At 49.3% G+C, this 26,333-nt stretch overlaps 1 protein-coding gene and 1 long non-coding RNA gene across 3 annotated transcripts in view; one reads left to right on the top strand and one right to left on the bottom strand.

Moving 5' to 3' along the window:
• LOC136379798 (uncharacterized) overlaps positions 1-26,333 on the bottom strand; it is a 555,021-nt gene that overhangs the window by 278,043 nt on the left and 250,645 nt on the right. The gene's annotated exons all lie outside the window — the stretch shown is intronic.
• Positions 1-26,333, top strand: part of XRN1 (5'-3' exoribonuclease 1) — a 108,950-nt gene that overhangs the window by 40,314 nt on the left and 42,303 nt on the right. For both annotated transcript variants that reach the window (XM_066347349.1, XM_066347348.1), the window contains exons 14-25: positions 21-177; positions 1,643-1,762; positions 6,429-6,598; positions 7,905-8,025; positions 8,129-8,227; positions 11,683-11,786; positions 13,078-13,209; positions 15,220-15,382; positions 16,124-16,237; positions 18,016-18,114; positions 21,595-21,710; positions 22,225-22,371. In XM_066347349.1, the coding sequence (XP_066203446.1) occupies positions 21-177; positions 1,643-1,762; positions 6,429-6,598; positions 7,905-8,025; positions 8,129-8,227; positions 11,683-11,786; positions 13,078-13,209; positions 15,220-15,382; positions 16,124-16,237; positions 18,016-18,114; positions 21,595-21,710; positions 22,225-22,371 (1,542 nt within the window). The remainder of the gene's footprint in view (positions 1-20; positions 178-1,642; positions 1,763-6,428; positions 6,599-7,904; positions 8,026-8,128; positions 8,228-11,682; positions 11,787-13,077; positions 13,210-15,219; positions 15,383-16,123; positions 16,238-18,015; positions 18,115-21,594; positions 21,711-22,224; positions 22,372-26,333) is intronic.

Below are 26,333 nucleotides of genomic sequence, written 5' to 3'. Positions count from 1 at the left end.
CGCTCGATTTTGTATTCTAGGTATTACCCTTACCATTACGCACCCTTCCTGTCTGACATCCGCAATGTCAGCGCACTCAGAATCCATTTTGAACTAGGAAAACCTTTTAAACCATTCGAGCAGCTTCTTGCTGTACTTCCAGCCGCCAGCAAAAACCTGCTTCCCGAATGCTACCAGGTGGGTTTTATAACTAAATGTTTTCATGTTCTTTTTCATATTTGGGACCTCCTCCTCCAAACTAGAACCATAGTAACCCAATTTCTTTAATAGCTAAATGTACCTTTATTTTCAAAAACAGGAGTTTTTAAGTCCCTTGCAAAGTAATTCTGATTTGAAGTGAGCTTTGTTTTCAAAGCGCAGGCAAACCTTACAAACCATGTAGAGCATAGACAGCTCTTTCGTCGCCAGCACCTCTGTGCACGTCCGCAGTTTGTCTCTGCGCTGGTGAAAATAAACGGGACAGGCAGACTCTGAGCCGTCTGCTTCGTCCAGAAATGGACACTTCCACTCCCGTCCTCTTTTACCTTCTCGGGTCAGGTGAGGTGTGGTTCCGGTACACCACTTACCCCTACAGAAATGTCGCCTCAGGCTGTACTTGGGCTTAAGCGTTTTGTTTATCGGCTGTGGATGAGAGGCTCTTCTCCTGTTGCCATGGTACCTGACGGGGTGGGTGGGTGGGGACTAGGGGCAACTGAGTCACCAAAACTAGACTATGCCTACTACGCTGATGCTGGGGGTGAGATTCATTAAGCTCCTCTACAGCATCAGTCTGGTCTTCAGATTCCATGGCCGGGTCCCAGGACTAGAGTAAACACGCACACGCGTGCACACCCGTGCACAGGCACGCACGTTGCCTCTGGTGCCGTGTCAGGCGCCCTGTGCGCCCCCTGCAGCCGGCCCACGGGCCTCCCTCTCTCTCCTGTTTCTCTGAGTCTCTTCCCTTCCTTTACGGACACTAAGGATTGATACTTGGTCGCTTTATAGCCATATCTGCCTGCCTGCTCTGTGGCCACGGCGCCCTGGTCATCGCACAGTTTGAGTGTTACCCTGAGGAGCACGCTGTTCTATTTCTTAGAAGACAACCTCATGCTTTCATGTTTCAACTCGCTTAAAAAAAATCTCCAGTAAAAATAGGTCTTACTGCACTTTTCATCTCTGCTGTGAGTGGTGAAGAGATTCTTGAGTCTCAGGACTGTTTTCTTTTTAAATCATCTTAGGCGATAGTCTTTATGTTACTTAAATCAATTGATTAGGGCATTAAAGTAAATTCTTTAAGGTTTAAAGTGGGAGGAGTATTAGAAGGCTGTGAAATAAACTGGCATTTGCACAGGAAAACAGACTTTAGGTGGGCGGGCCTTGCATAGTGAAAACACAAGAGAAGATAGAAATGGCAGAATTTAAATCCGAGGGCCGACAGTTTGCTGCGTGACCAGGGGAGTGGGGCGTGACGAGAAACTGGGCAGTCGGAAGTGCCGCGGCTGAAAATCAGAGCGGAGCAAGGGCATTGCCCATGTCGAGACATAAACATTTAGTTTTGCTTTGCTTAGAAACTTTGAGCTGTAACCTTTGAGGAACTGTTATAAATATGTTCACAAAAAACTGTATCGATACTCTTCTATTACACTATTCTGTCTTTCCCCAGCATTTGATGACCAGTGAGGACTCGCCAATTATAGAATATTACCCACCTGACTTTAAAACGGACCTAAACGGGAAACAGCAGGAGTGGGAGGCGGTGGTGCTGATACCGTTCATCGACGAGGTCAGTGCGTGAAGGCGTTACGTATGTGCACGCGGTCTGGCCGACGCAGAGACCGTTCCACATACGCTCGTGAGCCGTGGGCTTCAGTCACTGAGTCTGCGTGGCTAATGAGATTAACCACAATCTTCTTTCGTGTGTGTAATTTGTAGCTACACTAATGATAAGAGCCTGGAGTGGCTTCACTAACATCAGGCAAAGTGCACTGCTGAACATGGAGTGTTACCAGAGACCAGGAGGGATATTTTATACTGATTCAAAAGTCAACTCAGTTTATCAAGAAGACATAAAAATTCTAAATGTTTATATACTTAATAACAGAGCTTCAAAGACAGGAAGCAAAAACAGTCAGAATAGAAAGGAGACATCGACACCCACAGTTACAGGGGCAATGTCCGGCCCCTCCCTGAGGGCGGGGCAGTGTCCGGCCCCCTCCCCGAGGGTGGGGCAATGTCCAGCTCCTCCCTGAGGACGGGCAATGCCCGGCCCCCTCCCTGAGGGCGGGACAATGTCCGGCTCCTCCCTGAGGGCGGGACAATGTCCGGCCCCTCCCTGAGGGCGGGACAATGTCCGGCCCCTCCCTGAGGGCGGGGCAGTGTCCGGCCCCCTCCCCGAGGGCGGGGCAATGTCCGGCCCCCTCCCCGAGGGTGGGGCAATGTCCAGCTCCTCCCTGAGGGTGGGGCAATATCTGGCTCCTCCCTGAGGACGGGCAATGTCCGGCCCCTCCCCGAGGGCGGGGCAATGCCCGGCCCCCTCCCTGAGGGCGGGGCAGAGCGAGACCGAGACTCTGGAAGGAGGGAGACCTGGCCGGTTGATCGGCAGTCCCAGAGCGTGCGCCCACCTACCACGGGACACATCTGCTTTCTAAGTGAATAAGGAGCCGTTGCCAACATCATCGGCTGTGATATAAAACGTGTCTCAGTCAGTTTGAAGGGCTGACGTCACACAGGTTCTCTGACCGCATGGAATTAAATTAAAAATCAACACAAATGTCTGGAAGATCTGCAGAATTTTTGAAATTAACACACTTCCAAATAACCCGTGGATGAAAGAAGAACTTGAAAGGGAAGTTCAGATCCATTTTAATTTGAATGACAATGAAAACAACACAAGGAACCTAATCTGTGTGATGAATTTTAAGGAAAATTTGGGTTCCTAATGCTTATTATACTAAATAAAAAATTAAAAATAAATTATATAAGCTTCCTACCATAAGAAGCTACATAGAAAAACAAGATCAAATTAAACCCAAACTAGGCAGAGAGCTGTCTATTTATGTGGAAAAACCTAATCTTGGTCCATAGCTCACACCGTGCCCAAAACTTAATTCAAAATCCATCATAGCTCTAAATATAAAAGCTACAACTGTAAAATTTCTTGACATAAACAGGAGAAAATCTTAGACAAGATGCAGAATGCACTAAACATAAGAAGAGAATTGACCCGGGTTCGATTCCCGGCCAGGGCACACAGGAGAAGCGCCCATTTGCTTCTCCACCCCTCCGCTGCGCTTTCCTCTCTGTCTCTCTCTTCCCCTCCCGCAGCCAAGGCTCCATTGGAGCAAAGATGGCCCGGGCGCTGGGGATGGCTCTGTGGCCTCTGCCTCAGGCGCTAGAGTGGCTCTGGTCGCAACATGGCGATGCCCAGGATGGGCAGAGCATCGCCCCCTGGTGGGCAGAGCGTCGCCCCATGGTGGGCGTGCCGGGTGGATCCCGGTCGGGCGCATGCGGGAGTCTGTCTGACCGTCTCTCCCTGTTTCCAGCTTCAGAAAAAATGAAAAAAAAAAAAAGAAAAGAAAAGAATTGAAAAGTAGGTTTCATCAAAATAAAAAAATTGCTTTTCAAGAGACACTTTTTTTTTTTTGAATAATAAACGGCTTTATTGAGCATGGAGCGCATATCCCTCCCTGCAAGGTTCCCTGGTCCCGAGAAAAGAAAGATGGAGGAGATGGAGGCTAGGGAAGTTGCCCAAAAGACACTATTAAACAATGAATAGGTAAGCCACACATTGGGAGAAAGTATTTGCACAGCATATATGTGCGAAAGACGGGTGTGCAGAGTTTATAAACAGCTCTTCCAACTCAATGTAGGAAGACAGGAAACCCAATTGTAGAAACAGAAAACCTAATTTTTAAAATGGGCAAAACATTTGAAGGGACATTTCAGAAAGCAAGATACACAAATAGTCAGTAAGCTCATAGAAAGTATGAAGCATCATTAGACATCAGAGACCTCTACAGTGAGGCCATGCTGAGATGGCACTGCACTGCGCTCTCAGCAGAATGCAGAAAAATTAGAAGATTGAAACAGTACCCAATATTGGCAAGAATGTGGAGCAACTGCAATTTTTATGCATTGATGGTGGAGTGTAAAACAGCACTAATAATTTTCCTATCTGTCTGGCACTTCCTTATCAAGTTAAGCATAAAGCTACCCTAGAACCTAGCAATTCCATTCTTAGCTATTTACCAAGAGGGGGGATGCTCACAGAAAGTCTTGTGCAGAGTACTCCTAGTGACTGAACACGGATCAGCCCAGTAGCCATGAACAGCACGGGCACACAAGTTGTGATGAGCCCAAGCCATGCAGCACTGCTCAGCAGTCCAGGAAGAAGAGGGGCTGATGCCTGCCAGCCACGTGGAAGAGACTGAGAAACAGTCTGAGGAGAAGAAGCCAGACACACGAGAGAACAAACCAACCTCTGGTGGAAGAAAGCAGAACAGGGGTCACGTCGTGAGTGGGGAGTCGGAAAGGGTGGAGCGGGAAGGACATGCCGGATGACGAGTGTTCTTGGTGCGCAGCTGTCCAGTTCCTCCCCGCGTCCGCTGCAGGCCCACGTGCTCCACTGAACCTGAATTCTGCCTCAGTTGAATACGTGGTGTTGGAGGGGAGGTAGGGTGTAAGTAAAATACCATTGTGGAAATTCAATTTACTGTTTATTTCCTGAGAGAGTGTCATTTATTTTATTGTATCCCTTACAATATCTGTGGTATCTTAAAATTGAGAAATTATGGTACAGTATTATCTGTTTCACTCCATAATCTTTTTCAAGCTCTTTGCTGCTTCTTTCTACAACTCTGTAAAGGCTTGGAAAGTGGCATAGATCGTTACTAGAGCGAAAGTCTAGGAAGACACTCAGGAAACGGTTCAAGAGTTCTTTACAAAGTTAAACATAGATTTACTGTCCGACTCAGCAGTCACCCTCCTGGAGTGTGATTTTTAAAATTTATCCTAGAGAAATGAAAACGTGTGGCGTACACAAAAACCTGTGTACTAGTGGTCAGAGCAGGTTATCTGTGATCATTCCAAACTGGAGGAAATTTAGATGTCCCTCAGTGACTTAGGGGTAAACACACTGCAGTCAGTCTGTGGGCCACTACTCAGCAGTAATTATTGATAGAAACAATGTGGATCAAAAAAGTCAATCTCAGAAGGTGGTATATGACATGCTTCTATTTATATACTGTTATTTCTTAAATAATATTCCTGAAATGACAAGATTATTGTCATATAAAACACAGCAGTGATTGCCAGGGGTCAAGGTTGGGGACACAGAGGGGCTAGTTTCTTTATGACGATGGGACGGTTTCTGTTTCTGTTTGCGTGGGGGTTACCCGAACCTGCAATACACACGACAAGCATTCCACAGCACTGTACACACACAGAGGAGACCACAGGCAGGAGCTAGGGAAATCTGTGCTGCCCGTAGCTCAGTTAGAGCGTCGTCCTGATGTCAAGGTTGTGGGTTCGATCCCCAGTCAGGGCACATACAAAAATCAACCAATGAATGCATGAATAAGTGAAACAAATCAGTATTTCTCTTTCTCCCTCTATTTCCCTCCTTTCAATAAATAAATAAAAAAACAAAAACAAAAACTTTAAACCATTGCAATTCTAATTGGAATTATGTTAAATATAAAATAATTTCAAAGATAAACATTTCTGTACCATTGGCAGAATTTGTAAAGTAAAAGATCAAGGTTCTGTAAATTATGATAAATTATAATAAAGATGATAAACTCATATTTAAATTTTGATTCTCAGCTCTGGCTGGTTGGCTCAGCAGTAGAGTGTCGGCCCAGCATGTGGATGTCCTGGGTTTGATTCCTGGTCAGGGCCCACAGGAGAAGCAGCTGTCTGCTTCTCTCCTCCCCCTTTCTCTCTCCCTCTCCCACATCCATGGCTCCATTGGTTCAAGCACATTGGCTCTGGGTGCTGAGGACAGCTCCATGGAGCCTTCTCATCAGGTGCTAAAAATAGCTTATTTGTGAACATGGCCCCACACGGGGTTGCTGGATGAATCCCAGGCAGGGTGAATGTGGGAGTCTGTCTCGCTGTCTCCCTTCCTCTCACTTGGAAAAGAAGGAAACAAGAAAAATTTGATTCTCTGCTGTTCTTATCCCCACTTTAGTGACTGCTTTTGGAGTAATCGGTTCAGAGGAATTTGCAGAGGCAAGAAATATATTCTGACAATATTCCAGGCCTTTGAAACCATGAATAATAGCAAATTATCTTTTCGTGTAACGACATGGAAAAGGATCCCATTCAGTCAGATTTTCGTTTTTCAAGAACACAGATCATTCGGTGTCCTGAGGGAAAGTACTTATTCTGCATGTTGAAATGAGGGGATCTTTATACTTTCAACCCCTCTCTTTGGTCTCCACCTTCAGAAGCGACTGCTGGATGCCATGGAGCTGTGTAACCACGCCCTCAGAAAGGAGGAGAGGAAGAGGAACCAGCACAGCGAGTGTCTGATGTACTGGTTCGACGGGGACACAGAGTTCACCTACGCCTCTCCCTGGCCCGGGAAGTTCCCCGCCATCCAGCGGTGCTGCACCAGGTGACCCGCCCCCGCCCACGGCCCCACCCCACGACCAACAGGGAAGGCTTGGGAACAGAGAGTTGGAGAACGAACAAATAATGTGTTAGAACAGTTATAGTCAATTTATAGTTAGTCACCTCCCACTTTCCCAAGACGAGGCATCTCTCACTTGTTTGTATGGTTCTCTGCCTCTCTCTCCGTCTTCCGTTGTGTCCCGGGATTTCCCTCCTTAGCCTGCATCCCTGTCGCTCCTGCCCCTCCGGGGTGTGGGGGGCTTGTTCCCTGTCCCCTCCAGCATCCAGTGGTGATTGGCCGGCTGGGACTCGCCCCGCCACCCCTCTGGGGAGAAGTGGAAAGGAACACGGAGCCCCTCTGTTTTCTTACCCCAAACCCACTTCTTTTTCTTCCTCGTCAAAATGTCTTCCTTGTTTAATCCTCTTCTCTCGCTGTCCAGACCAATGCTGTGCTCAGGGGCAGCTAGTTGCAGACAAAGGGAACACCTCTCACTTAGGATGTTTTTTCTTTTTTTAAAGCAAGAGAAAGGTCAATAGACATAAAATATTTACTTTCCATTCTAGGTTTTAGAATATGGAGGATAGGGAGGTTTATATGTAGTTAATATGACCCATTATTTTAAAAAATAATTATATGTATAGTTTTGTTTACATATGTGTGTGTGTGTGTGTGTGTGTGTGTATATATATATATATATATATATATATATATATATATATTGTTTTGTTTTAAACAAATGGAGAAAACTTGCATTCAGTCTCCTACAGGCATGGTCGTGCCTGTCTCAACAGAGAACCTGGTTGTCTTTGTTTGTGAGGAGGAGTTGTCGGTGCCTTGTTTAAAAGCCAGGGTGCTGGTCAGGGCACATATGGGAGTTGATGCTTCCAGCTCCTCCCCCCTGTCTCTCTCCTCTCTCTCTCTCTCTCTCTCTCCTCTCTAAAATGAATAAATAAAATAAAAAAAAATAAAAATAAAAAAGCCAGGGTGACCAGTCCCTGGACAGCGGCTCAGAGGATAAAGCTCCGTCCTGGCACTATGGTCACTGGTCAGTCCCCGGGCAGGGCGTGTAGGAGAAGCAACCAGTGAGCACACAGCTAATGGAGCGACTAAGTGGAGCAGCGAGTTGTTGCCTCTCTCTCTCTCTCCCCTCCTCTCCCTTCCTCTCTCTCTCTGTCTCAGAATCAATGGAAAATTTAAAAAAAATAAATAAAAGCAAAGATGACTCTTGCAAAACATTCAAGGGGATGCTGAAAAACTGATTGCGTATAACCTGTGAATTTCTGGTGACCTGTCTTGGCTCCCCGTCCAGGTACCAGAAGATCTCTCTGGACGCCTGGCACGTGGACATCAGCCGGAACAGGATCACCCGGGTGGACCAGAAGGCGCTGTACTTCTGCGGCTTCCCCACCCTGAAGCACATCCGACACAAGGTCAGCCGCTCCGCTCAGAGCTCCGTGGGGCTCGTAGTGAGTGTGCCGGGATTGCAGAGAAGAGATTGACATTAAATCCCCTGCCGTTCTTTTTTCACTCAAGTTTTTTCTGAAGAAAAGCGGGGTCCAGGTGTTCCAGCAGAGCAGCCGCGGGGAGAACATGATGCTGGAGATCTCGGTGGACGTGGAGTCGGAGGAACTGGTGAGTGTCCCGTGCTTGGCAGGGGCTCCTGTGGCACAGAGCTGTCCTGCCTGCAGCCTGGCTGCCGAGGGGTGTCCACGGGGAGGGCGGCCGGAGCCCCGCGTGGGCCTGGGCCCTGGACCTCAGTCTGGGCGGGGCCGGAGAGGGGCTCTGGGTGAGAGGAGTCGCCTGACCTGGGGGTTGTGGGAGAAAACAGGTGGGGTGCAGTAGCTCCCGCGTCTCAACCTCTCTGTGAGTGAAGGTTTTCTTAACACTCGCTCTTGTGTGGGAGTCCACGTGCAGCGCGAGGGAAGGGGAGATGGCCGGGTGGACGGAGGAGGTGTGGGGGGTGCGGGGGAGGGTGCGGCTGGAGAGGCAGGTGCTGCCAGGACGCGGGAGGGACGGAGGAGGTGTGGGGGTGCGGGGGAGGGTGCGGCTGGAGAGGCAGGTGCCGCCAGGATGCGGAGGACCGGGAATTCCAGGCTGAGGCGTTGGGACTGGTTTTTTTTTCATGATTGTTATCTTGAAATCGGAATTTTCTTAAAGATGAATTTGGTGGCCGCGTAATAGGCTGTTGCACAGGAGAGAAGCGGAGGGGCAGGGACAGCCTGTCGGTCAGAGGCTGGGTGTGGAGGCTTCCTGTGGGCAGGAGGGGCCTCGTCCATCGCAGGGCACTGGCAGATGGGCTGTGAGTGTCTGCGGCACACCAGGACGTGTGTTTGCTGGTCTGACAGGTGTAGTTTCGATTCATGCACACTGGACGGCTGTTGTCGTTATTTTGTTTGACAACCTACGGAAAAGAGAGGAGGTCAGCGCACCGACTCTGGACAGACACTGCACGTTGTCAAAGTCCTGGCAGCCTAACGGCTGGAAATTGTCAATCTAAGTGAACAGGACTAAATAAAATCGACCTTTTATCAGTTGTTCAAATCTAGGAGTTGAAAAGAGGAGAAAACATGAAATGTGACTGAGGATCTAGGCTAATTAACCCGGAAGTGATGGCCGTTTACTGGAATAAAGAGGTTAAAAGCGAGGGTCCCTGGGGTGAGGGACCAGTGGTCAGTAGTCAGGGAAGTTCAAGGTGGTGCTCGCCCTCTGCGGTGGGCCTTTCTCAGCAGGGACTGTGCAGGGCGGAGGCCCCTGCCCTGAGCCTCACTGGTATGTGGTGGAGCAGCTGGTCTCCACTTAGAGTGAGTGCGTTGAGGACGCTTCTGCTTCCGTGCCGTGATTGGGAAGGCGGAGGAGACAGTCACATTGTAGCATCCTGTGCTTTAGACGACCACTGCCCACCGGGGAGGGCCCTTGTCCCCAGCTCAGCACCTGGCGCTGGCGCTGAGGGGACAAGTGCGCAGTCGTCAGCACGAGGCGGGTCAGGCCCCGGGCTCATTGCCCTGAGGATTCGAGGGCTCAGCATCAAGAAGTGCTCAGCCAGGCCTGACCAGGCGGTGGCGCAGTGGAGAGAGCCTCGGACTGGGACGCAGGACCCAGGTTCGAGACCCCGAGGTCGCCAGCTTGAGCGCGGGCTCATCTGGTTTGAGCAAGGCTCACCAGCTGGAGCCCAAGGTCGCTGGCTCGAGCAAGGGGCCACTCGGTCTGCTGAAGGCCCACGGTCAAGGCACATATGAGAAAGCAATCACTGAACAACTAAGGTGTCACAACAAAGAATTAATGCTTCTCATCTCTTTCCATTCCTGTCTGTCTGTCCCTATCTATTCCTCTCTCTCTCTCTAACTCTCTCTCTCTCTCTGTCCCTGAAAAAAAAAAGAAGTACTCAGCCGTTAGGAAGGGTGGGGATGGAACAGTGACCCTGACAAGGTGTCAAGAGAAGTAAGAGAGATGCCCCAGGTATGCAGCATCACCGAAGTGTGGGCTGGGGGCTGCTTCTAGTGCAAGAAGAACAGAAACTGAGAGAAAGGCTGTGAGTTTGCCGTGCAGGCGTCACGGGTGGCCTTTGAGGGTGCATTCTCACCCTGAAAGCTGGAGCCCCTTCCCGAGGACTGTGGGACCCAGTAGGGGAGAGCAGAGGCAGCAGGCCGTGGGGGCCCTGGAGAAGGTGCTCCTCATTTAGCAGAAGGCTGGAAGCACAGAGGCGGGGGGGGGGGGGCGGCCCCGGAGCTGAGCGCACAGGAGAGGGGCTGCTGGAGAAGGGGGGTGCGGGCGAGAGGAGGGCGCTGTGCAGTGAGAGCAGTGCCCGGGCGGCAGGGAGGGGCTTGTCCACGGCTTCTGTGACAGCGTCACTCTGGGTAGGAGGGCAGCTGCTTCCAACGCTGAGGGAGAGGCTGGGAGGACGCAGTCAGGACTAGAGGTGTGGACAGAAGAGAAGGGACAGGACAGTTCCTGGAGCCTTGTTCTGACGATGAAGCTTGTTTTATTGATCAGAATAGTCACTCCCTTGTAGCTCACAGTAGGTAATGTCTAAATAGAATCCATAAAATTAAAAGTTAGCACCAGAAAGTCAGGAGATAGTCATCTCTAACTGCGAAACCGGGTGGACGCAGTGTCCCCACTGTAAGGCCTGTGTTCTTGCCCCAGGATACTGACCACAGCGTGAAGAGAGGTCAGGTCTCAGGTCCTCTTTTCTACTATCTGACTTCTGAGATGGATCGATGAATAATAACCCTTTTCTAGGCATTTCTGCTCTTCCCCCCCCCCCCTTAATTTCTGTAAGAAAAGTAAGTGAAAGAATAATAAAAACTATGGAATCGTAGAATTTTACAGCTGGATAGAATTTTAAAAAACAGCCAGAGATTGACTAGACCTTCCCTCAGCTAGGAGACAGCAGAAGGTAGGCTTCCCACTGCGTGTGTCTGCTCAGGTCGGCAGGGACTGGGGACACTGACATCTTGTCCGTGAGCGCCCTTCTGTCTGATTGTCCTGAAGCTTGTTTTCTCAGTAAGCACTTCCATCCAGGATTAAGACGAGGGGGCGCTCCATGCACGCTGCTGAGAAAGCGAGTCGGAGGCAGACTCCCTGTGTCGCAGGGCGTGTGCGCCGAGGGGGACCTGCCTCTCCAACCCGGAGGCGGGCAGAGCGCAAGGTCTGCTTGGGTAACTCGCACAGGCTCGTGCTGCGTTCAAGGGCCAGGAAAGGCCTGTATTACAGACAGCTGAAAAATAACTTTTCCAAAAAGGAAAGGAAAACAGAACTTGAAAACATCCCAGAGATCCTGGGGAGCGTACTATAAAGAGAGGGTAGTCAGCAATTAGGTGCAGCGTAAGGACGGGGAAACTGACAGACTCCCGCGGGCAGCCGTGGAGCTGAGTGGACGTGGAGGGGCGGCGGGAGCGAGAACGGGGGGGGGGGGTCCCCAGCTGGCGTGCGCAAGCGTGTGCCCGTCTCCGTCACGGCCGCGGAGTCCTCTGCCGATGCTCAGCCCACAGTCGCAAACAGCTCCCAGTTCTTCCTTCCGTTTAACGTTGCCTCTGAAATGTCCCGCGGGCCTGAGCGGTCTGAGCGTGCTGCTGCTTCCCCCGCAGCGGATTGAGAGCGTTGCCGCCGCCGTGCTCGGGAAGCCCGTCTTCGTCAACTGGCCTCATCTGGAGGAAGCGCGCGTCGTTGCCGTGTCAGATGGAGAGACCAAGTAAGCCTCCACTGATGATGTTTACAGATGTCTGTTTGCCTTGCTGCTTCGTGGCTTTTACTGATACAGTTGTTAAAATATTTGCACTCTGCAGTGACAAGGACAGCCCTCTGGTCACAGCACTTGAAGTTCAGCCCCGATTGAGCTCATGGCCCAGCACAGAGAGCAGTGACAGAGTGGTCCTGGGCGCAGAGCTCAGCACGGGGGATGGAGGCGGTGGTTCTGAGAACGAACTGTGTGTGGGGCCAGGCAGGGACGAGACTTACCAAGGGTCACTTTGCAGATTACGTCAATGTCCAACCACCAAGCTACTCACCTGAAACTGCTATAAGCTAATAGTAAATGTCAGCTGTAATCGGAAGATGAAAATAAGGTAGCTAGGACGTTAGCGAGTCTATTCTGAGCCCTCCGTGGGGGCCGCCGGCTGGCACCTGCTTTCCTGCCTGCTCCGCATGTCCGCCTGCCAGCTGGGCAGCAGTTCCCAGCAGAAGGAGGCGCCTTTCTCACACCTTTTTAAAATTTTTCAACATTGTTTTAGCTTTGGGCCCTTTGCCTTTCTATATAAATTTTAGAATAAATTGTGTATCTGCCAAAATCGCGGAGAGATTTAATAGGCATCGTATTAAACCTAGGCGTGAGTCCGGGGGGTCTGCGGTCTACCCTGCTGAGTCCTCTGACCCGGTGGACCTGCGTGTCAGAGTCCCTGGTCCAGCTTGCAGAGCCTGCATGTGTTCTGTTAGGAGCGGAGCTCAGCGTTTAACCTGCTTTGAAACAACCGTAGATGGGGTGTGTGCAAGTTCCATGTCCCAAGCCAGTCTGCAGAAATCCGGAGGATTTCTGCGTGTTGGTTTTCTGTCCTAGGATTTGGCTGAACCTCCCTCCCTGCCGTTCTACCGAGGAGGGCAGGCCAGATGCTCCGTATGGGGTCTGGGTTTCCTGGCTGTGTCCTCTCAGCCGGGCCTCCAACCCACAGGGCTCCGGGGAACTCTGGCAGGCGCGGTGGCTGTGGGGTCAAGTTAACCATCTTTAGCAAAAATGCTTTCTAATTTTTATATTTTTATGATTTAGATCGTTTCTGAAGAGAGAAAGATTAGTCATTTGTTTTTAAATCTGGGTTAAAATAGTTGACAAGATTTTGCTCTGAAATTTATATTACAGTTTTTAAAAAGAAAGCTTTTACATTTTGTTTTGCTGTTTTAGAGTGTAGACACCTTTTTGCTTTGCCAACTCACCCTGCTAGACCTCTCTATTAAACTGCAGATGTGGGGGCCGTTTTATTTTCGCATTTAAGGTTCTACGTGGAAGAACCCCCAGGAACACAGAAACTGTATCTGGGAAGAACAGCCCCGCCCTCCAGAGTGGTCCATCTCGGGGACAAAGAACAATCCACCTGGACAAAGGAAGTCCAGGGCATTTCAGAGCAGTGAGTGTCCTGACGCGCTCGGTGTCACAGAGCTGCAGCGGGGCTCCTGTGCTCGTCACCTCCGCTTCCTGCCCACCATACCTCACGATCTCCTCGCACCCAGAGCCCCCCTCTGCGCGGTCCCCTCCCCAGCCCCGCCCCAGCCCGCGGCCCAGGCCCACGTGGGGCTCCCCCAGCTCACCCCCCCCCGTGGACTGTGGAGCCACTGCAGGACACCCCTCCGCAGACATGCTGCGGTCAGGGCAGTTTGTGGGGCTCCCCCAGCTCACCCCCCCCCCCGTGGACTGTGGAGCCACTGCAGGACACCCCTCCGCAGACATGCTGCGGTCAGGGCAGTTTGTGGGGCTCCCCCAGCTCACCCCCCCCCCCCCGTGGACTGTGGAGCCACTGCAGGACACCCCTCCGCAGACATGCTGCGGTCAGGGCAGTTTGTGGGGCTCCCCCAGCTCACCCCCCCCCCCCCGTGGACTGTGGAGCCACTGCAGGACAGCTCTCCGCAGACATGCTGCGGTCAGGGCAGTTTGTGGGGCTCCCCCAGCTCACCCCCCCCCCCCGTGGACTGTGGAGCCACTGCAGGACACCCCTCCGCAGACATGCTGCGGTCAGGGCAGTTTGTGGGGCTCCCCCAGCTCACCCCCCCCCCGTGGACTGTGGAGCCACTGCAGGACACCCCTCCACAGACATGCTGCGGTCAGGGCAGTTTGTGGGGCTCCCCCAGCTCACCCCCCCCCGTGGACTGTGGAGCCACTGCAGGACACCCCTCCACAGACATGCTGCGGTCAGGGCAGTTTGTGGGGCTCCCCCAGCTCACCACCCCCCCCCCCGTGGACTGTGGAGCCACTGCAGGACACCCCTCCGCAGACATGCTGCGGTCAGGGCAGTTTGTGGGGCTCCCCCAGCTCACCCCCCCCCGTGGACTGTGGAGCCACTGCAGGACAGCTCTCCGCAGACATGCTGCGGTCAGGGCAGTTTGTGGGGCTCCCCCAGCTCACCCCCCCCCCGTGGACTGTGGAGCCACTGCAGGACACCCCTCCGCAGACATGCTGCGGTCAGGGCAGTTTGTGCAGAACGAGCCCCTAAGAAGTGTGTGTCTAGAGAAGAAAGCGTGTACAAACCATGAACTACTTGATAAGTTTTCAAACGCGTAACCAGAACACAAGTCAAGAAACAGAACCAAAGAAAAACTTCTGTCCCTGAAAGCCAAGGATTCTGACACCAGACCCTTCCAGGCCTTACCGTCCGCCCCCCGCCCTGTTCCCCTGCCCCCCCGCCCTGCCCCCCCGCCCTGTCCCCCTGCCCCTCCCGCCCTGTCCCCCCTGACCCCCCTGCCCCCCCCCGCCCTGTCCCCCCTGCCCCCCACCCTGTCCCCCCTGCCCCTCCTGCCCTGTCCCCCCTGCCCCCCATCCCCCTGCCCCCCCGCCCTGTCCCCCCTGCCCCCCCGCCCTGCCCCCCCGCCCTGTCACCCCTGCCCCTCCCGCCCTGTCCCCCTGCCCCCCATCCCCCCTGCCCCCCCGCCCTGTCCCCCCTGCCCCCCACCCTGTCCCCCCTGCCCCTCCCGCCCTGTCCCCCCTGCCCCCCATCCCCCTGCCCCCCCGCCCTGCCCCCCCGCCCTGTCACCCCTGCCCCTCCCGCCCTGTCCCCCTGCCCCCCATCCCCCCTGCCCCCCCGCCCTGTCCCCCCTGCCCCCCCGCCTGCCGCCACCTGGCCCTGCGATTGCTATTTTGATTTCTAACTCAGAGGTTCCTCTTTCTGTTGAATGTTGTATGATTGATTCATACAGAATGTACTCTTTTTGAAGCTGACCTTTTTGCTCAGCGCTGTGATTCTAACATTCATTTGTGTGGTTAGGTATACGTCCTTGGCTCCTTTTCGATAATGGTGCTGTTACGTAGCGTGTTTGTTTAGAATTTATCAAAGCGTTTGAGGGTGAGCTGATGGTTTGGATAATCATTACCACCCTCGAATACATACACACTCATACGTGTCTGTATGTTTTATTCTTTCTTTTAGGTACCTGAGAAGAAAAGGAATCATAATAAATGAAACATTTGCAGTCGTGTATGCACAGTTACTCACAGGTCGTAAATATCAAATAACTCAAAATGGTGAAGTTCGTCTAGAGAAACAGTGGTCAAAGCAAGTTCTTCCTTTTGTGTATCAAACTATCGTCAAGGTGAGTGCCCCTCAACTCCCAGCTCCGTCTCAGAGCCCAGGGTCGCACACTCTGTAAGAAGACGGTGTCATGTTAACCCTTACATAGCGATGTATCATGAAGACTAGTACACTTTGTGAAATATTGTCTTTTTAAAAGGAGTGTTACATACTCAGACACTCTGAGGTTAGGAACTTGTCCTTTTAATTTACTTTTTAACTTAATCTCTAAAAGAAAAATTCCAGGATCAACTTTTATATTCTTGCATTTTTAGATTTTTATTCTCTAAAAAAAAAAAGGTTTGGCTTAAACAAATTAGTAAATGCAGAAGACTGTTGTGCTTATAATCTCAGGTGTGGTATGGGATCAGAACGTCTCAAAGCGTGTGGATACCCCGTAACTCGGGGAAATAGGATGGTGCTGTGGTTAAGAGCACAGACGCCCCAGCCGGCTGCCCAGCTGTGTGACCCGGGGCGGGGCGGGGTGGGGCGGGGCGGGGGGCGCCCCGTCTGTGACAGGGGCCGGTTGTGGCCTCCCGCAGCGCGCTGTCCTGGGACTGAAGGGGCTCGTGGCCGTGTGCAGTGCCGGGGATGGCAGTCGGCGTGGGAACAGCCGGGAACTGTGGCTGCTAGTGTGGCTGTGTGGACGGTCACTTCTGAGACGCGCAGACCGCACGGCCGTGGTCCCCTGGGGAGGACGCTGGGTGCCGCTCAATCCAGGTTCTGACCGTGATGGTTTCCTTTGACCGTTCATCCTCTGCAGGACATCCGCGCCTTCGACTCCCGTTTCTCCAACATCAAAACGCTGGACGACTTGTTTCCTCCGAGAAGCACGGTCTTCATGCTGGGAACCCCCTACTACGGCTGCACTGGAGAGGTCAGTCCCTGTTCCTGTTACGGATTGATCTTTCTCTCTTCTTTGAGGTTAACACGATTCTTTAACTTCTCTTCCTTGAGGTGTCAGAGAAAAGGTGACACCACAGGGGGAAAATAAGGAAGAACTGACCCCTCTAACTCGTGAACAGAGGCAGCGTCTGGCTGCGCAGCCTTCCGCTTGAGCGGGCTGGGGTCAGGACGTGGGGGGAGAGAGAACTCAAGTCCTTCTCTCCTTGGCGGTGTGCTGTGGTGGCGGAGATGAACCAGTCCTGTAGCTACGTTAGACCATGCTGGGGTTGATGGGTGTGCAAGTGTGCTGCTGTTCTGGCGAGCTCAGCGCTCTCCCGGGAAAAGGTATGAGCAGATCTGCATATAGTCCACGCCCAGACAGGCCGGATTTCCTAGTCTGCTGGCACAGGAGGAAGGAAGCAGGGAGACTCTGGTGGCAGTGAGCCGATGGAGTGCCCACACCTTGCCCTCTGATGCCGTACCCCGCTGCAGAGAACAGGGCTCCTCGGAGACACGGCTGGGGCCGGGGCCAGGCGGGCAGGTGGGCGTCAGCAGGCCTGGAGCCTCTGGTGTGTCAGGAAGGGAGGGAGAGCCCCTAGGAACGATGGCAGGACATCACGTCCCAGAACCAGGCTGCAGGGGCTCCTGCCGGTCGAATCTGGGACAGTTTGAGGATCAGAATAATTATGTGCAGGAATGAACTATGAACCATTGGGGCAGAGACAGGAATTGATGATTTCATGGTGGAGATGAACAATTGGTGACGGGAGGCACTCTTGCTTAGAGCGTTCTGTCCGGGCCAGTGAGGGGAGTGTGCTGGGGGGCGTGTCACGGTCCAGCCTTCAGGATAGACTGACCTGGGCAACAAGCACCTCTGGAAGTGAGTCTCGGGCAGTCTTAGATCAGGAGCAGGAAGTTCTCATGGTCTTGAAAGTGTTTTCCCACAAAACATGCATTAGTTTTAAATTCAACAAATAACTATAATTGTACAGTGAAGAAATTGAGCACCGTCTTGATGGTATGGTCAAAGTTCTGATGAGTGACAGGTGAGCATCCCGCCCCTCCAGATGTGACGTTTCTGAGAAGCCCACAGCCGCTGTGCACTGTTCTGCTCACAATACCTACCCTGAGCCTAATCACAAGGGAGCCTCAGATACTTCCAAAATGAGGGGCCTTTTCCCTAAGGGCAAGTGAGGGGGAGGAAGGGACCCTGCCCGCAGATGCCGCTGCTGTGAAGGAGAAAGGGAAGGCCTGGCGGTCACTGTCCTGTGTTAACGGAGCTGAAGGGAGAGGGGCCGAGAGCGGGTCTGGTCACCGCCCGGGCCTGCCGTGCAGGGAGACGGCTTTCCGTCAGGGACACGTCAGGTCCCCTGACAGAATGGGAATGTGTAGGAGAGTCTAGATAAAACCGTTTCAACAGTGTAAGTGTTGTACTCCGTAACTGTGCTGTGATTATATAATGAAATATCCTTCTTAGGAAATAGACATGAAATATTTAGGGGTGAGGGGCAGATACATATAATATACCCTCAAAAAGTTCAGAAAAAGTAATTATGTAGATTTAAACACACATACAGAACACATGTCAAAACAAAGGGAGTAAAATTTACAATATGATCACATTCACTTAGAAATTCCAGGAGAGTAACTGATATCCAACTTTTTTGTGTTATCATAGTTTAGAAATAATAAACACTTTAAGTAAGTAGAAAAAGCAACTAAATGAAATGTAGTGGAAGAGAATAAACATGCTGTGATTTTTCCTCCCAGGTTCAGGATTCGGGGGATGTGATTGCGGAAGGTAGGATCCGTGTGGTGTTCAGCATTCCCTGTGAGCCCAACCTTGACGCTCTCATACAGAACCAGCACGTAAGTACCGCGGTCCGTCTTGTCCAGCTGAGGCCCGAGGAACTCGAGAGGTTTAGAATGGTGCTCTTGACAACCTCTTTGAATGTATTGTAAACATCTTGTTTAAGTCTGATTAGATTCCCAGTAACATCTGTAGCAGTGTTATTGAGAACTAAGGGTGGGGTCTGCTCAGAACTTCATGTACCTGTGGGGGAGAGAGCACTGACCCCCATTACTGCTCTCTGACGGTCATCACGGGCTGCTGTATTCAAGCTTCGCCGTGGCACATGGACTAGCGTGCCCACTAGGAATCAACTTGGGCTAGTTAAATGTTTCACAGTTAGTCAAAGCCTGCATTTTTACTTCCAAGTGACAGATGGCCTTCTGCACAAGTTTAGTGTCCCTCCTTAGCTCAAGGGGAACCGTTTCTAGAGAAAGTTTGGAAATCGCACTTAAGGTCACAGCACCGTTTTTCAGGGCCCTTTCCTCAAAGGTGTTCACTGGCTTCCTTTGACGTTCCCCTGTGGAGGTGGGGGCTCCTGGGAGGGGCCACTGTTCTTACTGATTGGACAGTCAGCGTGACTGAAGTGAGGCCATGTGGATAGTCAGCGTGACTGAAGTGGGGCCACGTGGACAGTCAGCGTGACTGAAGTGGGGCCACGTGGATAGCGTGGCTGAAGTGGGGCCACGGGGACAGTCGGCGTGACTGAAGTGGGGCCACGTGGACAGTCAGCGTGGCTGAAGTGGGGCCACGTGGACAGTCAGCGTGACTGAAGTGGGGCCACGGGGACAGTCAGCGTGGCTGAAGTGGGGCCACGGGGACAGTCAGCGTGACTGAAGTGGGGCCACGTGGACAGTCGGCGTGACTGAAGTGGGGCCACGTGGACAGTCAGCGTGGCTGAAGTGGGGCCACGGGGACAGTCAGCGTGGCTGAAGTGGGGCCACGGGGACAGTCAGCGTGGCTGAAGTGGGGCCACGGGGACAGTCAGCGTGGCTGAAGTGGGGCCACGTGGACAGTCAGCGTGGCTGAAGTGGGGCCACGTGGACAGTCAGCGTGGCTGAAGTGGGGCCACGTGGACAGTCAGCGTGGCTGAAGTGGGGCCACGTGGACAGTCGGCGTGACTGAAGTGGGGCCACGGGGACAGTCGGCATGGCTGAAGTGGGGCCACGGGGACAGTCGGCGTGACTGAAGTGGGGCCACGGGGACAGTCGGCGTGGCTGAAGTGGGGCCACGTGGACAGTCAGCGTGGCTGAAGTGGGGCCACGGGGACAGTCAGCGTGGCTGAAGTGGGGCCACGGGGACAGTCAGCGTGGCTGAAGTGGGGCCACGGGGACAGTCGGCGTGGCTGAAGTGGGGCCACGGGGACAGTCGGCGTGGCTGAAGTGGGGCCACGGGGACAGTCAGCGTGGCTGAAGTGGGGCCACGGGGACAGTCAGCGTGGCTGAAGTGGGGCCACGGGGACAGTCAGCGTGGCTGAAGTGGGGCCACGTGGATAGCGTGGCTGAAGTGGGGCCACGGGGACAGTCAGCGTGGCTGAAGTGGGGCCACGGGGACAGTCAGCGTGACTGAAGTGAGGTCACGGGCAGCAGCTCTCGCTGCTGTCCTGTGCGCTGACGGTCAAGTGTGTAGCTCCCTGCCCTGCAGAGTGAGTGTGAGGCTTCAGCACACCCAGGGGGAGATGGACATGTGGAAGGCAGGCAGATCGGCCTGAAGTGCTGCCCTGCGGCCCCTGCCCCTGGGCTCTGGCCCCTGGAAGAAGCCTCCAGAAAGCACAGTCAGGAAGCTGAGGGTGTGGCCCCTAGATTAGAAGCAGGACTGTGCTCTGGGGGTCCGGGGAGGAACCCGTGTTCAGGCCGTGGAGCCTGGCTCTCTGGGCCTGGAGGGACCCCCACCCCCACCCCCGGACTGTGCTGGAGGCTCTACCGCACGGTGCTGTGGGTCGGCCTCCCCCGGGCACTCGCGGTCCTCACGGACTTGAACTTCTGCTCAGGCCTGCCTTCTCTTCCCTGACCGCTCAGCTCTGGGTTTGCACTCTCCGGGGTATCTGTGTGGTTTTCGTTCATTTTAATTGTACTAGAGCCAGTGTTTCTACAGGAGTCCAGTCTGTCCTTTGCCTGGAAGGACAGCGGGCCTCCTTGACCCTGGACACTGAGGGCTGGTTGCCTGCCAGCTGACCCATTTCCAGGTGCCCCTTAGAGAAGCAGCTCTAGCTGTGACAGGGAGCTGCTGCTGAGCTCTGCTGTGGCCGTGAGGGCCCGTCGGTCTGTGTACACGACTGCCCAGTCTGACCCGGTTCCGGAGGGAAACGGTGGTGAGATCTTGAGGAGCCGGTCAGTGTGCTCTGACAGTCACTGTGTGTGCAGGCCACCCAGAACGTTGACCCACTCACGGGGGACTGCAGACAGGACCTTTGAAAGAGTAATGGTGGCTGAATCAGTTCCCTACCAATCTCTGGAAATTTTGTATTTATTGGTGATAAAAATCCTTGTTTTCATATGAAATATGAATATAAAATATTTTTATAATTCATATAAATATAGAAGTTTTACATTTACATATTCATGAATATGAGTACAGTACGTGAAACCCATATAAAATAAGTATGAGCTATCATGCACAGTGTGTTAGAAGTACACAGTGGCTGACCCCAGTTGGTACTGGACTTGGGAGTAATTTGCCTTTGGTTATAAATTATATGATCTGATACGTAAAAAAATACTGCCAGTCTTCGTGGTTTGCTCCCTTACTTGCACAGATTAAAAGATGAGCTCACAGGAGCCTGCTACTCTCAGGTGACAGTGAAAGTGAGGGAACAGTGTTACTTGTATCCGTACATGAGGATACTTTTGGCTTTTGCTCAGTAGCCGCTCTTTTGCTGACATACCCATGTTTTAATTCATCATTATGATAATCAGGGTCTCCTTCCGTCCTGGGTCCTGACTCAGCCCTGCTTGGATAGGAGAGTCAATGTTCTCAGTGTAATTCTTGTCTGCAGCTTGCTGCTCAGCACTGAGAGCTGATCTCTTGAGACAGTTGCACAGACGGTGTGAACCCCCCTCCCTGGCACCCACCCTGGGGAGTTCTGCCCGTCAAGGAGGGGGAGGGGCAGAAAAGGTCTGTCTACAGATCCTTTAGAACAGAAAAGAGAAGTGATCCCTGACTTTTCAGAAATCTTATATAGCCACAGTCCAGTGCTTAGTCCTGTCCTGGTTGCTGCCAAATGTGATTTATTTTAATTATTTTTAATGTATCAATTTGAGAGCGAGGATTAAGGGGAGAGAGGGAGAAACATTGACTTGTTGTTCCACTTATCTGTGCATTCATTGGTTGATTCTTGTATGTGCCCTGACCAGGGATCGAACCTGCAACCTTGGCCTATTGGGACGACGCTCTAACCAACTGAGCTACCTGGCCAGGGCTCCTCCAAATTTTAAACGTAAAGAAATAACATTTAATGCTTTGTGTTTCTATAATTGACCTTTTTGTTTTTATATTCAAAGAAATATTCTATAAAGTACAACCCAGGATATGTGTTGGCCAGTCGCCTTGGAGTGAGTGGATACCTTGTTTCAAGGTTTACAGGAAGTATTTTTATTGGAAGAGGATCTAGGAGAAAGTAAGTTTATGTTAAAGAAATTTACTTACAGTGACAGAAAAAATTGAATGATAAAGATTAAATGGTTACTATTTCAGTATATATTTTCACTTATTAATTGCTTTGGCTTCTCCTGAAAAATTATGCAGAAATTTCTTGATGATCTTTTATTTAAATGGCACGTGTTATTAGGTGGTTGAAAAGGACAGTTTTTAATTTTAGCAGTTAACAAATTGAACCTTGAAAAAAGGTATCAAGGTGTGTGTGAATTTCAATAATACCTTTCCCTGCATTTTCTCATTTTACTCTGCTCCCTAGTTACGTAATCTGTGTTAACTGTTACGCTTTGTTAACTTAGATTTTGAAGCCTTTCCTCAATTTTTTTTAATTACTGCTACTTTGGAAATAACCATGATAACTAAAATAAAGAAGAACAATCCAAACTAAGCTTTTCTAAGAATTAAAAGCCAAACTTTGGTTCTCTGAACAAAATTTTAAAACTCTTCTGGTGTGTGTGCGTGTGATTTAAATTCAGCCCTCACGGAGAACACAAAGCCAATGTGGGGCTCAATCTCAAGTTCAACAAAAAAAACGAGGAGGTCCCTGGATACACCAAGAAAGTTGGAAGCGAGTGGATGTACTCCTCGGCCGCGGAGCAGCTGCTGGCCGAGTACATCGAGAGGTGAGTGCCCGGCGGGGCCCCGCAGGTGCCCGGGAACGGGGCGGGGTCTTAGCAATCTTGCCCTGCTGATCCCAGTGTCAGAGAAAAATGTTTCTTTTAGGAAGATTTGACAGGTGGTGCATATAAACTCTTTCTTGGCATTGGCAGACTTTTATTTATTTTAATTTAAAAAGTTTTAATTACAGTTGACATACAATGTTATGGGAGTGTCAGGTGTATAGCATAGTGATTAGACAGTTGTATAACTTACAAAGTGATCACCCCAAAAAGTCCACTACCCATCTGACCCCATACACAGTTCTTGCGATATCACTGACTCTATTATTACCTGGGCTGTACTTGAAATCCTTGAGACTACTTTTATCATCTCAGTTTGTACTTCCTCACTACCATCCCCCTTTCCACCCACACCCACAACACCCATCTCATCTGACAACCATCAGAATGTTCTCTGTATCCATGAGTTTGTTTTTCTTTTGTTTGTTCGTTTATTTTGTGTTTTAGATTCTATGTGTAAGAGAAGTCATGTGGTATTTGTCTCGGTCTGTGTGAATTATTTCACTTAGAAGAATGCCCTCAGGGCCCATCCATACCGTTGCAGACGGTGAGATTTCATTCCTTTTCATGGCTGAGTCATACTCCCTAGGGCACATGTATCTTCTTTATTCATATTTCTGTCAGTGGACACTCCAGTGGCTTCCATATCTTGGCTACTGTAAATAACGCCGCAGCAACTATGGGAATGCGTATGTCTTTTTGAATTAGGGGTTTGGGTTTCTTCAAATAAATACCCAGAAATGGAATTGCTGAGTCATATTATACTGTTTTTCAGTTTTTTGAGGAACCTCCATACTGCTTTCCACAGTGGCTCCACCAGTCTGCATTCTCGCCCACAGTGTGTGAGGGTTCCCATTTCTCCACATCTTAGCCAACTCTTGTTGTTGATTTATTGCTGACAGCCATTCTGACAGGTGTGAGGTGGTATCTCATTGTGGTTGTAATTTGCATTTTGCTGATGATTAGTGACGTTGAGCATTTTTTCATATGTCTTTTGGCCATTAGTATGTCTTCATTGGAGAAGTGTCTAGGTCCTCTGCCCATTTTTTAATTAGATTGTTTGGGTTTTTTGGTGTTAAATTATGTGAATTCTTTATACAATTTTGGATATTAACCCCTTATTGGATATATCATTGACAAATGTCTTCATCCATCTAATAGGTTGTCTTTTCATTTTGTTGATGATTTTTTTTCTCTATACAGAAACTCTTTAATAATCTCATTTGTTTATTTTGTTTGCTTCTTTCTTTCCCTTCCTAAGACAACACACTCTAAAAGATATTACTGAGAGAGATGTCAAAGAGTTTACTGCCTGTTTTCTTCTAGGGGCTTTAGGGTTTTGAGTCTTAATTTCAGTCCTTAATCCATTTTGAGTTTATTTTTGTATATGGAATGAAAAGTGGTATAGTTTTGTTTTTTGCAGGTATCTTTCTTCTGTTCTCAACACCATTTATTTAAGAGATTGTCTTTATTCCATTGTGTATTCTTATCCCGTTTGTCATACATTAATTGACCATGTAGGGCTGAGTGTATCCTGGACTCTCTATTCTGTTCCATTGACCTATAGGTCTGTTTTTACTCCAGTACCATGTTGTTTTGGTGTCTATAGCCTTGTAGTATAGTTTGATATCAGGTAGTATGATACCTTTAACTTTGTTCTTCTTTTTCAAAATTGCTTTGGCTATTCAGGTTTTTTGTGATTCATATTCAATTTTAGGGTTATTTGTCCTAGTCCTATGAAAAATGCCATTAGTATTTAATAGAAAATGCATTAACTCTGTAGAGTGCTTTGGGTTGTATGGATATTATAATGACGTTAATTCTTCCTATCCATGATCATGGTATATACTTTCATTATTTGTGTCATCTTTAGTTTCTTTCTGCAGTGTCTTAGAGTTTTCAAGTATAGGTCTTTTACTTCCTTGGTTAAATTTATTTGTGGGTATTTTATTTTTTGGTGCAATTGTAAATGGATTGTTTTCTTAATTTCTCTTTCTGATAGTTCATTGTTGGAGTATAACCGATTTCTAAATATTAATTTCGTATCCTGCTTCTTGGCTGAATTCATTTATCAGTTCTAGTACTTTTTTGGGAGAATCTTTAGGATTTTGTACATACAGTATCATGTCATCTGCAAATAATGACAGTTTTATTTTTTTCTGTTCCAACTTGGATACCTTTTATTTCTTTTCTTTTTCTTTTATTTTTTTCTCTTTCTTATTTTTGGCTGATTGCTATAGCTAGGAATTCCAATACTGTTTTGAATAAACAGGTTGGACAGCCTTTTCTTGTTTTGGATCATGAGAAGTACTGTTTTACCTCTTTCTCATTGTGTATGATGTTAGCTGTGGTTTCGCCATATATGGCCTTCATTATGTTGAGGTATGTGCTCTCTAGTCTCACTTTGCTGAGAGTTTTTATTATAAATGGATGATGGATTTTGTCAGATCCTTTTCTGTATCTGTTGATATGATCATAGAAATTGTATGCTTGATTTTGTGTGGTATCACATTATTTGAATTGCAGATGTTGAACCAACTTTGCATCTCAAATATAAGTCCCACTTGATCATGGTGTATTATTTTTTAATGTATTGCTAAAGTTGATTTGCTAATATTTTCTTGAGATTTTTAGTATCTATGTTCATCAGGGATATTGGCTTATAATTTTCTTTTTCTCTAGTGTCTTTGTGTGGTTTTGAAATCAGGGTAATGCTGGCTTCGTAAAATGAGCTTGGGAGCATCTCACCTCTTCAATTTTGAATATTTTGAGTAGGATAGGTATTAAATTTTTTTCTGAATATGTGGTCAAAATTCACCTGAGAAGCCATCCAGTTCAGGACTTTTGTTTGTTGAAAGATTTTGATCACTGATTCGATATCATTGATTGTAATTGGTCTGTTTAGGTTTTCTGGTTTTTCTGACCTCAGTCTTGGAAGATTGTATGTTTTTAGAAATTTATCTTTTTCTTCCAGGTTGTTCAGTTTGTTGGCATATGATTGTTTGTATAATAGTATTTTCCTATAATTTCTTTGGTGTCAGTTTTTAATTCTCCGCTTTCATTTCTGATATTTATTTGAGTCTTCTCTTTTTCATAACTGCATAACTGATGAAAGTGTCATCAATCTTGTTTATCTTTTCGAAGAACCAACTGTTGGTTTTATTGATCTTTCGTATTGTGGTTTTAGACTCAAGTTTGTTTATTTCCACTCTGATTTTTTTTTCTTCTACTTTGGGCTTTGTTTATTGGTCCTTTTCTACATTAGGTATGAGGTTGGATTGAGATTTGAGATTTTCTTGTCTTGAGACAGACCTGTATTGCAATGAAATTTCCTCTTAAAACTGTTTTGGCTGTGGCCTTTGGTGTTTGGCTTGTTGTATTTTTATTGTCATTCCTCTCATGATACTTTTTAAAGTCTTTCTTGATTCCATTGTTAATGTAGTGATTGTTGCATAGCATGTTATTTAGCCTCCGTATGTTGGTGTGTTTTTCAGTTTTCTTTTTGTAATTGATTTCTGGTTTCATATCACTGTGATCCAAGAAGATGCTTGATATTGTTTCAGTCTTCTTAACTTTATTGAGACTTGTTTTGTGGCCTAACATGTGACCTATTGTGGAAAATATTCCATGTGTGCTTGAAAAGAATGCATATACTATTGCTTTGGGGTGAAATGTTCTAAAAATATCAATCAAGTCTATCTGGTCCAATGTGTCATTTAAGGCCACTATTTCCTTGGTAATTTTCTGTCTGATGATCTAGCCATTCATGTAGTGGGGATGTTTAAGTTCCCTACTATGAGTGTTAGTTGTTGATTTCTCCCTTTATGTCCATCAAGATTTGCTTTATCTATTTAGGTGCTCCTGTTTTGGGTATGGAAATGTTACCAGTGTTTTATCCTCTTGTG

The sequence above is a fragment of the Saccopteryx leptura genome, chromosome 8, assembly GCF_036850995.1.
Source record: "Saccopteryx leptura isolate mSacLep1 chromosome 8, mSacLep1_pri_phased_curated, whole genome shotgun sequence".
In the NCBI taxonomy this organism is placed as follows: domain Eukaryota; kingdom Metazoa; phylum Chordata; class Mammalia; order Chiroptera; family Emballonuridae; genus Saccopteryx; species Saccopteryx leptura.
Note: the sequence above shows the minus strand (reverse complement) of the source record. Positions and strands in the feature narration are given on the sequence as shown.